General features: G+C 45.6%; 1 protein-coding gene across 5 annotated transcripts in view; it reads left to right on the top strand.

Moving 5' to 3' along the window:
• Positions 1 to 13,378, top strand: part of GRK5 (G protein-coupled receptor kinase 5) — a 167,405-nt gene that overhangs the window by 111,561 nt on the left and 42,466 nt on the right. For 4 of the 5 annotated variants that reach the window (XR_010473409.1, XM_065066881.1, XM_065066879.1 and 1 more), the window contains 2 exons: positions 1,581 to 1,693; positions 11,099 to 11,176. Coding sequence is in view for 3 of the 5 variants with exons in the window: in XM_065066879.1 (XP_064922951.1) it covers positions 1,581 to 1,693; positions 11,099 to 11,176 (191 nt within the window). In the remaining 2 variants the exon portion in view is untranslated. Of the gene's footprint in view, positions 1 to 1,580; positions 1,694 to 8,733; positions 8,758 to 11,098; positions 11,177 to 13,378 lie in introns of those variants that run through there. The other variant, XM_065066880.1, reaches the window with a different exon arrangement.

Genomic DNA, 13,378 nt, shown 5'->3' with positions numbered 1-13,378 from the left:
TCAGGCAGATGTAGTTCAACCTGCAGACCTCCCAGGAGAGCTCGCCTGAGCTACACAGCCCTCGTGCCGCCTCTGGGACAATGAGAGTTGCCGGTTAGATCCACTCAGGCACTACAAAACCCCTTTCCTTACCTTAGCACTCTGCATGTCTGCACATCAGTTACCTTCCCACTTAAAAAGCGACTTGGTGAAGCAGCACAAGCTTGTACCACTCTCACAGACACCCCCAAGGTTGCTCAGCATCCAAGCGAGCCCCATGGCTTTCTCACCAAATGTCTGTGTCGTGATGTTCCATGCTGGAGGCTCCAGCTCATGCAAACAGACCGGTGCCACGGGCTTGCTGCTGATAGACTGGAGGTTGAGTTAGGATTTACACAGTGATTTCAATCCAGATTTATTTGCAGGGCACGGTCCCCAGGCCATGACCTGGGAAGAACGAGCCTTTTGGCTGGGAGCCTTCGCTGCAAAGACGAGCTCCATTGCAGCCGTGTGCCTGCCTGGTGTTCCCCTTGGGGTGGATGAAGCTGAGGGATGCAGGGGGACAAAGCAAAGGAGGAATAAAAGACATTGCAGGAGAGAGAGAAGAAACCAAGGCACTGACAACTTGTGTGGGTTTCGGATGTCTGTTTGCAGTGCTGTGTTATGTGTTTAGAATCTGGTTGTTTCCATAATAACAGCAAGTGCCATATGGCAGCGAGGAGGGTGGTGAGAGGAACGCTCAAGGAAACACAGTATGTTGTTTGACATGTGTGTACTTCTAGAGGAATAACGTGTCTCGAGCGAGTACTGCTGCTCCAAACAGGCGGGGGGATTTGCTGCTCTCACCAGAAAAACATATCCAAAGCCCTCAGCATTTGTACTGGTGCAATTCCAGTTGGCAATGCCTGCCCTTCTCCCATGTTTTCCTGCAGGTAGTCCCTGTGATGGGTAAAGGACCTTTTGCTTTACTAGGAATGATGGTTCTGGATGCATTAAATGCATTAAATATGGCATTTAAGGGGAAATACAGTTCTGTAAAGGAGTGCTGTGTGAAGGAGAAACCAGCTAGATGCCTTATGCTCCATCCATTCATTAATGCTCAAGGAGTAAATAGCAGAAATTTTGAAAACTTTGGAAACACAGTATCTGTAATATTTGTTTAGCAGTGAGTGAGCTGAGCATTTCCAGAGATGAGGGGCACTGTAGTGCATATCCAGGGGGCATCCAGGAAGGTCTCCACAGATTCCAGCTTTCCCTACCCTTTAATGTCTGACTCCCATCTCAAGGACTTGTACTTTTCTCCCCGCATACCAACAACCACCACCCGTCTGAGCAGTACGTTTGCAGAGTGCACTTATTTCCACCGCAGAAAAATGTGACATTATTTTTTCAAAATAGCTAGATGGGTTTTGCGGAACATTTTTGTTATCAAATTGAGCCTATATTTACTGAGCCTTAAAACCATTAATTACATTTGTATTTGGATACCTGGAACATGGTGGTGGGGAGAAGACGGCAGTTCTGATCTAAACTCCTAATCAACCCAAAAGGCAAAGCTCTTCTCATTTTCATGCTTCTCTTCCTCTCTTTATTGCCTCTAGACAGAGATTACTGCAGCATATGCGAAAAGCAACCGATCGGAAGGCTTCTCTTTCGGCAGTTCTGTGAAACTCGACCCGAGCTTGAGTGCTGCATTAGGTTCCTTGACTCGGTGGTAAGTCAATTCTTGTGATATTTTGAGGTGTTTTGCAGTGCTCTCCTGGCAGAGGAGACTCCCCTGAGTGCAAGAAATCTCTATTTCATGGGATGTGTTTTTGTGTCCAGCACACCTGAGCAAGCAGCAGATGGAGCTGACCCCATCAGCATCCCAGCATCATTGCTGGTAGAGGGTGAGCGCTGCGTGAGGGGTCAGTACCAGCCTTGGGGAGTGTGGCCCACCAGAGCAGGAGAAGGACAGGCACCCCAGCATGGTGCTGGTGTAACCTCCGCTCATGTCAACACCGAAACATCTGAGCTGCAGTGAGTGATGTCTTTAGATGCGGGTGAAGCCTGCAGTGCTGGAAGGAAAGGGAAGATGATGAATCAACTGACAAGGATGAGGAGTATGACAATACTAATATCTGTCTCTTAACCAAGCCTTTTCATTGGTAGACTTCAGGGTGATTTACAAAAGACATCCTCGTTGTTACCTTGGTTTTTCAAATAGGAAAACAGAGGCACAAGGCATAGAACTGACTTGGCTGAGGTCACCAAGAAACAAATCTGCTCTATTTTCCACCCCAGTGAGCCATCAGTTAACCTGGCCACTGAGCAAAAACCCCCAGCCCCGGGGAACCTGATGCTCTTTCCCATTCTGGCAGCACTTGTTCGTGTGTAGTGCCAGCAGAAGCTGTTCACAGAGGAAAAGTCTCTCACAGAATCACAGGCTGGCTGGGGTTGGGAGGAACCTCTGGAGATCATCCAGTCCAACCCACCTGCTCACGCAGGGTCACCAGAGCAGATCACACAGGATCGTGTCCAGGCGGGTTTGAATGTCTCCAGAGAAGGAGACTCCACAGCCTTTCTGGGCAGCCTGTTTCAGGACTCACAAGAAAGAAGTTTCTTCTCATGTTCAGATGGAACCTCCTGTGCTTCAGTCTGTGCCCATTGCCCCTCACCCTGTCACTGGGCACCACTGAAAGGAGTCTGGTCCATCCTCTAGACACCCACCCTCTCAGTGGCTTCCTTGGTGAGAGCCTGTGGAAGGGCCAGGTGTTGATGAGCCAAAAGGCTGATTTGTACCGGAGATAAGATGAACTTGTCACTGCTGACTGTGAGTGTCCAGGGGGATTTGCTCTCCGGCTGGCACTAACTGCCAAATGCAAAACGATGCATACCAACAGTAATAAAGGGGTTTTGTTTGTACCATGGTGGAGATATTCTGAAGTATAGGGAGATGTGAGGATTGCACTGAAGTTGTAAAGGTAAGGGACTGGGAGAGGACATATGGCCTCTTAAAGTTTGTGCTAGTACTGCAGTATCTAGGGCATCAGAGAAAGTGTTGGATAAAGTCCTCTTCAAATCAGTTGTAGCTGGTTACAACTTCCACCTGATGTTTCTAGGCCTGGTCCTGATTTTCCCCAGTGGAAGGTTTAGCCATCAAGGTACATGAAACCACTACAACTGACAAACATTCTGTGCATCTGTGTTCAAGGCCAGCAAACAGGAGGCCATTTTGGGTACCCTGGATGTGTTTGTCCTGCACTGAACTGGCATCTCCTAGTGAGGTATTTGCCACTGACAAAATGCCATGTGCTCGTCCGCGGGGAGACACCGCCACAGAAATGCCACATCAGGTGTGATGCCCATGGCCCCGAGGAGATGGGCGATGGCCATCCCTCTTGGCAGCCGCAGAAATCCTTTGGGAGACAGCCACGAAAGTTTGCTTCTGTGTGGTTTTTAACTTCAGACAGAAGAGACAGAGCCGTCCTCAGTTTGGAGCAAGTTAGTGAGGCTCCGTTCTTTTCTCACGCCCCGGTTCAGCAGCAGACACCACATTTTGGCTTGAGCAGCACCCAGGGGCTGCGGAGAACAAGCTCGCATTGTGCGGCCCTGCACACGCCCAGTGGTGGGTGCTCAGGGTGGACGGCTTGAGCTGACACTGGTGACAACATCTGGGCAAAAGAAAACACGTGTCACAGCCCCAGAGCACCGTGAGATAACCTTGACAGCACTGCCCACCAGCCTCTCCCAGTCTCTCCCAGTAGGGCCAGGCTGCCCAGGCAACCTCCGGCTGCTGGAGTTGATGGCACTGTGTCATTTCGTTCTCCTGATGCCCTGGAGAGCAGTACCCAGCGCTGAGACTGTCTCCTCCCAGCACCCACGCAGCGCAGAAAACACCTGTCCTGTAGAAGCTGGTGGTGGGACTGGCTTTGTTTTAAAATTGCCGAGAGCCATCCCACACTGATATCCCTAAATCCCTTTACGAGGGTGTGATTAGCACCCACGTCCGCATTGCTTTTGCAGACTGGAGCTGCCCTGTGCACATTCACCAGGGCAGTGATCCATTCCCAGTCAAGCTCAGACTGGTGGTACAAGGATTTAATGAACAAAATGCCTGGCTGTGTGGAGGTCTGAATTTTCACTCCTCCTCTCTTCTTTTTAACGCTAATTAACAGCAGTCTGCTTTGTTTATTGATTTCAAATTCTGTACAAGTTTGCTCCCAGCCCATGAAAATCCCTGTATTAGGCAACAGTAAGGTCTCGCAACACAGCCCATAGCCATTAAATTGGATGATTGCTACTGAAATTCGCCCAGCAGGGTCACACTGTGTTGAGTGAGCAGTGGGACTCAGGCCAAGTCCTACGTTAGGCAAAAAAAAGTCCTATAATGAGACCAGAAGTTTGACTTTACAGCCCTATTCTTGAGACCACCAGGAATGTGAAACCTTTTGGAGACCACCTGCTGTAACAAGCCCCGAGCAGAAAAAGCCAAGACTCTGCATTTTCTTTTGACTTAATTATTCTTCTACCATGAGATGCAAAACCTGGCTTTTGTGTAATAGCAAATAAAAAGGGAAGAAATAATAGAGGAAAATATTTAGCTGCTCATGAGAGGCTCACAGAGCTTTTTGCACATCGAGAGGTAGGACCACCTCTCTTTTACAGAGCACGGCTAAGTGGCTTTACCAGGTCACACAGTAAGTTATTGGCTGAAGCCAGTAATTGATGCCTCCCAATTTGTAATCCATTTTTTTTTTAACCAGTGCACTCAACTGTCTGCAAAGAAAGCAGCAATTGGGGCTCCTTGGAGGAAACCAGAACTTGAGTCAGACACTCAACAACCTACCAACAGCCTCCATTCCCATACTTATGTGAGAATAAGTTTTGCAAGCTCTCTCTCACACCTTTCCTTCCAAAGACTGGTAAAAGCAACTAGACCTTGCAGATCGGAATAGGTAAAGAGAAAAAAAATCCCCTTTTTGCTGGACATTTATTTCAGCTTGTCGTGGTTTAACCCCAGCTGATAACTAAGGCCAAAAGAGCCGCTTGCTCACCCTCTCCAGTGGGATGGGGGAGACAATGAGAAGGGTAAAAGTGAGAAAACTTGTGGGTGGAGATAAAGGCAGTTTAACAGGTAAAGCAAAAGATGTGCATGCAAGCAAAGCAAACATCCCTGGGTTATCAACACTGTTCTCAGCACAAATCCAAACCAGACCCTCATACTAGCTACTACGGAAAAAATTCACCCTATCCCAGTCAAAACCAGCACACAGCTGTTGAGTAAAATAACTAACCTGGTCTGGTGTAGCTTCCTGCCAATCTAATTATAGCAGCATCTGGGGGGGGGGGGTTGGGTTGTCTGTGCAGTTAAACAGTTGTTAGACTGCTTTCTGAAGAAAAAAGGATTTGTATCATTAAATTCTGCATGCGTGTAGATATGTGTCTGTCATACCCCTCTGAAACCTGAGAATACCTTGGTCAGTTTCAACCAATAATCAAGGTTAAAGTGCTCAGAAACATAAGGGTTCTACATGTTTTCTGAGACCAGTGTTTGAGTAGTTACTCACAATCCATCAGTTGTAAAACAGAATGCAAAGATATGTGGTTTGTAAGCAGTAGACCCTAAAATTAAATCATAAAAGTGATAAAAATGAAGAGATGCAGAGCGTTGCAATGCAGCACTGGTGGAGCTGTGGGCCATTGGTTCCTATCACTGCTGTGGGACCAGCAAGTGGCCATCAGTGCAGCTGTCTGTCTGTCTGTCTGGGAAACGGGGCAGCAGCCACCCCTTCTAGCTGATATGGTAAGGCTGTAAGGACAGAGAGACATCTCTTATTGCAGATATTGTGCGAACAATTTACATGACAAGAGTCCTGACTTGACTAGATAAAATATCTGGTAAGAAGCACCAATAGCTGGAACTTGTGCCTGTGAATGCCTTGCATGCTTATCTGTGTGCACATAAATACAAAGATCTCTTATGAACAGTTCACCAGACCCTTATGTAGTCATTCAGATGAAGGAACTATGCAAACATAAACTATTATCATTAAATGGAGATGGTTTATGATTAAATCAGCTCTCCTATAAGCCCTTAACAAAGAATTCATACACAGCCCTCAAGCATGCTTTGCTATGCTCACAAATATTTTAGCAACATCATACAACTTTGGAGCTGTTGAAAGACAACAATTCAAATAAGCATATGGGGATACGTTTCCTGTGGTGAAAGGCAGATTGATGGACAGGGAATCTGCTAGCAAGCCTTTCCCTCCCCCAGCCTGTGTCTCCAGCACAACGAAGACATTTTTGACACTGAGGGTGGTGAGAGCCTGGCCCAGGTTGCCCAGAGAGGTGGTGGATGAACCATCCCTGGAGACATCCCAGGCCAGGCTGGATGGAGCTCTGAGCAACCTGAGCTGGTGAAGATGTCCCTGCTCATGGCAGGGGTGGCACTGGCTGAGCATTGAATGTCCCTTCAACCCAAACCTTTCTATGGTTCTGTGATTCTAAGACGGTGGCAATTCGGTGGGGACCTCTTGCCTGTGTCCCCTTGTAAACAGCACATCCCCAAGGTGCCGGCTCCTGATTATTTCCCTCTTCTCTCCTCTCCTCTGATATTTGTGTGCCATTATAATGAAGACTGTAGCTTCTGGACTCCCTTTCCTGCTTTGTCTACTCACATTCTTGTTTGGTTTTTTTTCTTCAAAATTTTAATGTGGACCAGATTTTGACTGACTGGAGGCAAACATGGCTAACTCTGGTCAAGGGGAAAATAACCTGACATTATTTTCTCTCTGCCCTGTATGATGTTACTTCTTTGCACTGGAGTCACACAGAAATACATCTTCTGGAGGAAAATAGCCCCACTGCCTCTCCAGGTTGCTTCTGCTTGTGCTATCTGGGCACAGGGGCTGGGGGGGAGACGTACGATCTCCTGGGATGGACTTTTCAGGTGAACGCTTCACTAGACATTACACTTACCTGGGGTAAAAGGATGAGTGAGCATCCGTTTAATGCCACTTGTAAAAAGCCTGTCTTGCTGTTAGGGAGATTTCATTTGGTTAAGTCCCCTACATGGTATATAAACCATCTGTGTATGTGTGTCTTAAAGCTGTTCAAGGCTTTTTCCATCAGAAATGCCAGTTTGTTGATATCAACAAACTCATTAACTCAAAACGTGTTTTTAAACAGTCAAAAGGGCTCCTTTTGCCCTGTGCTTAAATACGAAAAATGTGGTTTCAAGTTCGCTTTTCATTTAGAAATGTGAGTTATTATGAATCCCAGCTGTTTGGGTTTTGCCTTCCAGTTTTCGGTCACAGATTTTAAATCTCAAGCAGAGGCAAGTGCAGGGGCTGGTGTGGAGCACAGAGCAACAACGGGGCAGAGCCTGGAGCTGGAGCAGGGAGCGAGCAGGAGCTGGAGCGCAGAGGGATGCTGGGAATGACACAGAGGGGAGCTGAGAAAGCAGAGGTGTAAAATTGGGACTGGAACTCCAGTAACCTCCTGCAGATGCTCAGAAGGTGACTCCACTGCTCCTGACTTCTACTGAGATGCCAAAACGGCTCTAGTGGGAGCGCATGTTCCCATCTCCATCTCCTGGTGGGTACGAGGCACCGGCTCCAGTGGCCATGCCATGCTCCCGCAGGCAACCAGCAGCTACCTGCCATGGGAGAGAGTCCTCCCTTGGGCTCTTTCCTTCAATTTTTTAAGCCATACAGTTTCAGAAGCTCAAAGAATATTAAGAGGAAAATCAGACATTAGATAAAACGATGTGTGAATTAAGGTGGCTGAGGCGAGCCCCAGCTGGGTCACTGTGCTGTTGCCCGGGTGATGCTCCTCACCAGTCACAGGCACCTTCCAAGCCCTGAACCTCTTGCTCAGCCATCCCTGAGCCTACGGCCCCATCCCATAGCCTGCCACAAGCTGGACATTGCTCCCTTTCCCAGTGGAAATGTGATTTCCCGTCCAGTCTTGCTCAGCCCATCCCAAGAGCTGCTCCAAAGGGAAGGACACTTCAGAGCCCTGTGCCCTCATTCAGCCAGGGTTGCTTCTAGGGAAGCAGGAGCCACTGAAGTAACTACTACCTCCGAAACAGCAGCCAAAAGAAAAGCTAGCAACCAACGGCGGCCAGCCCACATCCTCTCACCATTTGGACTGAAGGATCCAGAAGGAGCCTTCCCTGCAGCTCGTCCCATGCAGTCAGGGTGATCGTAAATCCTCCCCTCATTTATGAGTTATGAATAGGGCCCTGTCTGACCTAAGTAGGGCATGGAGAAGCTATTAGACTTCAGAGCAGGAGCCTTGAAACACATGCCTGGATTCATCAAAGCAATAATGGAAAATATTCTGTTCCACATGGATTTTAAGTAATGATGTTATTTCTAGCAATTAGGGATTTGCAAACTGTAGCGGTGCTTTTGAGTGTTGTGAAAGAAGGGATGTATCTTGTGATTTAAACACAAGATTGAGAGTTGAGGACCTTGGGACACTTCCCAGGCATGCAGCAGCGTGAGCATGGGGAAGTCATTCTGTCTGTCTCCATGGGCAGTTCTTCCTGTGGTAACAGCCCATGGCTGAAAAAGTACCAGTATCTGTCGCTGAATAGGTTGCAAGTGTCACTGAAGGAAGAAATAATAGTGAACTTAGAAACAGAATGAAACAGGATTCTAGTACTTGAGCTGCAGTGAAATCAACACTGTTCACAGTTGGAGCTTATGGTTCCTTCTCACATCTTCACTTGTCTGTCACTTCCTACCTTCACCGCCAGTGTTGTGTTTTCCGAGAATGTCAAATGTAAGTATAATTAAACTTTCCTTTTATTCCTTCCCAACTATCTTGCGATAGAATTAGATGCTCTGTATACGTGTGTGTGTTCATTTAGCTCTGCATGTGTTGGATCCCATCAGGAACCACATTTTGAAACTGTGATCCAATTCCTGCTAAACTTCTGTCTTCTTCTGGTCTGTCCCGATTTGCTGCTTCTTGTAGCAGCATATCAAATGGGATATAAATGTAATAGGATAGCTGTGGCAAAAGAACACTGAATTTTTTGACCAGCCCTGGTGCACTTCAGATGGCAGATGATGACTTTGAATCAGGTTTTATTTACTAGGGAGCTAATATGCTACCAGGATCCAGAATCTAAAAGCAAAGCAAAGAGAGACAAATGGTCATTCTTGGATAAATTGTAAATAAGATTGAATGGAGGACTCAGAAGATCTAGCTGTTTCCATGCTGAGGCAATGCCAAGAAGTTCTCCTTTCTTTGTAGCATTCTACACAGACATTTACATCTAAGTACAATTATTTTCTTTTATTAACATACATGGTTTCTGTTTTCTTTTATGTGAAAAACAACTAGTTTGCCTGTGAACCTGACCATAAACGGTAAGGTCCAAATAAGATGCAACTTTGACCTTTTAAAAAATTGATCCTTCTGTTGCTCTTGCCGTTGCTTTATCTCCTAGCAAGGACTCATGGAGAAAAATGCTGTTAAGATGCTGTAAACATTCGAGAGTGTCTGTGCATTAAGAGCTGAAATGACCCATACCCAGATACCATCTAAAAGGATAGGAAATTGGATGAAAGATTTTTTTAAAACCTTGTGTTAAGTTTTATGAGAACATAATCAGTTCATCCCCAAAATGGTCACTAAAAGAGAAGTCCTGCACCTGTGGATTTTAGCTTTCAGTGTATTTTTCATCAGCAATCCAGGTTTCTCTGTTATTTGCAGTCATCGGCATTTCCCAAACCAAACCAGATCGTAATTCTAGATTGTTAAAGCAACTCGCTGGGTATGTGCATATATATGTAGCTTCAGACTTAAGCTGCAATGGCTAAATGAGCACTGACCAGATAGATGGGTAATAACTTCATAACTGCCTTGTGGTTTTCGTGTCATCCCTGGGTCTGTGCAGCGAGGGGATCCATCGCAGCCCGCCTGTGGATTTATTGCATGGGGCTGGGAGCAGTGCATACGGCTTCCAGTGGGCAATAGTTCTGAAATTTGTTCCGTTCACTCTGATCTAACTGGGGTTTTTTTGTAGCTTCCTCCTCCTTTATCATCGCAGACAGCTTGTATTGGACCTGGTTACTTCATTGGTTTGGCAGGATTTTCTGGGATCCTTTTTCTAATATGAGCAGTCATGAAAACCATTAGGCTTTTTGATTATTATTATTATTTCTGGAATCTCTTTTGACCCTAAGACTAAAGCTTCGGATCCTGGGCAGTGCCGAGTGGGAATGTCTCTAAGAACTTGTCGTTGTCATTTAGCCACTGAGGTCGCCCGCGTGTTTCCTTCAAATACCTGCCATGGTTCCAAAGCTCCAACAAAAGTGAGGAATGTCTTCATGGTGCACAAGTAATGCTGCCTTTGTTTCTTATATAAATGTTGTCCTAAAACTCATCCAAAGTCAGTAATGCTGCAATACAAAGAATAGTCAGAATTTTAAAATGTAAGTTTTTCTGGGGGAATGTGGTGAAGTCAAAGAGAATTTTGCCCGCAGTGTCTATTCCTCTAAATGGTCTCTCTTGTTTTATTTTGGTCCTAAGAAATCAGCTCTTAGACCTGCCATCTGGAGGGCCTGGGTCAAGGATCTCTAAAAGTGATGGGCAAATCTCTCCGCTTTGCAGGAGTTTTAGACCAAGGGGAAGATGTAAATAAATAGGAAGGATACATGTGACCAAAAAGTCTGAAGGAGTGTACCTGCTGCTTGAAATACCACTGTAGCAAGAATTAACAAATATTCACTTTCTCTGCTATTCAGAGGAATAATTTTGGCTCCTGTGTCCACCTTCCCTTTGGGCAAAACCAAGTAAAGTTGCCATCTCCAGTCACTGAACGCTTTCTGAAAACTGGCTTGGCAAGGCTATGAAATATAAATGAATTACATTTTATTGGTGTTAATTAAGAGGCATCATCTCAGAAAATGCACCACTACAGTTTAGTCAAAATATAGTGGAAGGTTTCTAATAGGATCGTGTGTGCAGGTTTTACTTCCATCAGAAAATGGTATTTATCCTCCAGATTTTTCAGACAGAGCGTTCCATTAAGGCCACATGCAAAATGAAGTTATAATGGTGAAATATGAGTGCAAATATTGACTTTTTTTTTTTTTTTTAATATCTGTTCCAGGCAGAATATGAAATTGCTCCAGATGAAAAGCTGGGAGAGAAAGGAAAGGAAATCATGATGAAATACCTCACCCCAGAGGTAAGGGGCAGCCAAAGTGGCATTACGGAAGGAACGCTGCAAGGCACACCTTTGCTAAACAAGGTTGTTATAGACTTTGTAAGCCAGACTCCTAAAATTTATGGTGGCAATCTCCAGTGAATAAACCTGCAAGTCTTATACAAACAGTCAGGGAGAAAAAAAAGTTATAATCCAATCCAGAAATTGACTTCTAAGGATGAACTTGAGTTTACTGGGGCTTAATTCATCTGGGGATGAGCAAGGGACTTCTTTGGTCTCGTGCAAAACTCTGCATCTGTGGTGCAAGACAAGAGACCCCAGCTGTTACCAACAGACACCACAATTATTTCCTATCCAGCTCAAAATTTATTTCAGATACTTTTTTTTTGTAGAAAGCACCGGCAAAAATGGTCTTTAGTATGAAAATTGGTATGAAAATTCCCACTGCTCCCCCCTCACCATTTACCCCCCAGAGTATCCAGGGACATGCAAGGCTGATGTGGGACAGGGTGTTCTGGAGCTGGGAGCTGCTGTCACCCGTTCTCGTTTCCACCGCTGTCGGTTCCTGAGTGTTTTCCACAGGGTGGCACTCCAAACAGAACTGCAAAGCTGCTGCTGGAATTTTTGGACAGGCTGCACTGGGACTAACCCTTTTTTTGGGGGGGGGGGGGCGGTTTCAATCATTTACTGACTCCATTTAACCTTTGCAACAAAAGTCACTGCCAGTAAGCAATAAACATGCGACTTCAAACAGAAGAACAATCCTAGGATCTTTCCTAAGTTGCTTGCATAAGAGTAATCAAGATGCACAATTGCTGCTTTAACTGTTTTATGGGAGAAATACGTTTGACCTTTGGGAGAATTAATTGCATTTTTGGCAGATGTCTTTTTAAAGCCTTTAAATGGTACAATATGTTTTGGAGGTGCAGGGGCAGAGCAGACCATTTTTTTTTTCCTAGTCTGTCATTTTCCTACAATAAATTTCAATGCATACTTTGGGTTATCTCAGGCTGCATTTTGGGATCTGGTTTCACTTACTGAGCCTGGCTAGTGTCATGTGCAGCCATTGAGCAGCGCCAGTCCGAGTTCCCGCTGCCCGTTCATTAGGGGCATGAAGTTCCACCCACCAAAATGACCATTTGTCTTAAATTTTCTGTCAACAGAGGAACAAGGGACAAATACTAAGGGAAAAGATTTCCCACTGCCCTAGTTCTTATCTGGAGATGGTGATAGGCATTTTGCTGATAGTGAGGCTAGTGAAGTGAGAGAGGGATAGTGCTGCTTTGTTTCAGATGGTCTTGGTGCAGGTTTCCAGACACCAAATCCCTTCCCTGGTGTCCCTTGGCACTCCTGCCATCCTTGTCCATTTGTCATCAGCCCCATAGTGCAGCAGAAACACGTGGCATAATTCAGTGGGGTAAGTGAATGTGCCGTGAAGACCAATCTGGGAGCAGTCGCTTCTTCATCAAGAAAAAATGGTGGTGTTAGAGAAAGGGAAATTATTTGGTCTCCAGAGCTGGAGTCTATGCTCCCCACTTCATATTTGATGTGTGTACCTGGTTTCTCAGTAGGTAAAATGGGCACAGGATATTTACAGTCTGTTCTGAAACTTTTCTGCTATTTGCAAGTTCCCTTAACATCTTTGGGCAGAAGGAAACACAAAGTTGTGCTCCTCCACTTGTCATTTAAAACTGCCTCCCTGGTGGTGATGCTTTAACGTCTGCATTGGCCTTGCCACACTTTGTTATTTTTTAATGGGAAACTTCTGCCTCTTGCCAGCGGGATGTTGAAGCCCTGGGTAGCAGAAAATACTTCCTAGAGGTGAGGTTGACTGTGCCATAGCAATGGGCTGAATGCTCGATTCTCCAACAGGTCTCCCACAAAAAAAGACTTGAAAAACTAGAGCAAGGCCTAGGTTAATTTTCATTTCTTTTTAGATACTAAGGTACTCAGGTCAGGAGTTCAGATGGCCTACTGGCCTTTCTTGTGAAGAAAGAGAAATGAGAACCTACAAAGGACAGATCTGAAGCTGTTAGAAGTCAGTGATTCAAAGCCAGGTTAGATGCTTGCAGTCAAGAGGAATGAATCTGGACCCAAATGCCCTAATGGAATATCGTCCTGGCCAGCAAAGAAGCCTTCTTTTTATTAGAAGCAACATTTCTCCATTTAGTTATCAGTCCCTTGAAAGTCAGAAATTGCCACTGATTCCAAAGGCTTCTGCTT

The sequence above is a fragment of the Columba livia genome, chromosome 6 (genome assembly GCF_036013475.1).
Source record: "Columba livia isolate bColLiv1 breed racing homer chromosome 6, bColLiv1.pat.W.v2, whole genome shotgun sequence".
Classification (NCBI taxonomy): domain Eukaryota; kingdom Metazoa; phylum Chordata; class Aves; order Columbiformes; family Columbidae; genus Columba; species Columba livia.
The sequence above is the reverse complement of the archived record's forward strand: the minus strand, read 5'-3'. Positions and strand labels throughout refer to the sequence as shown.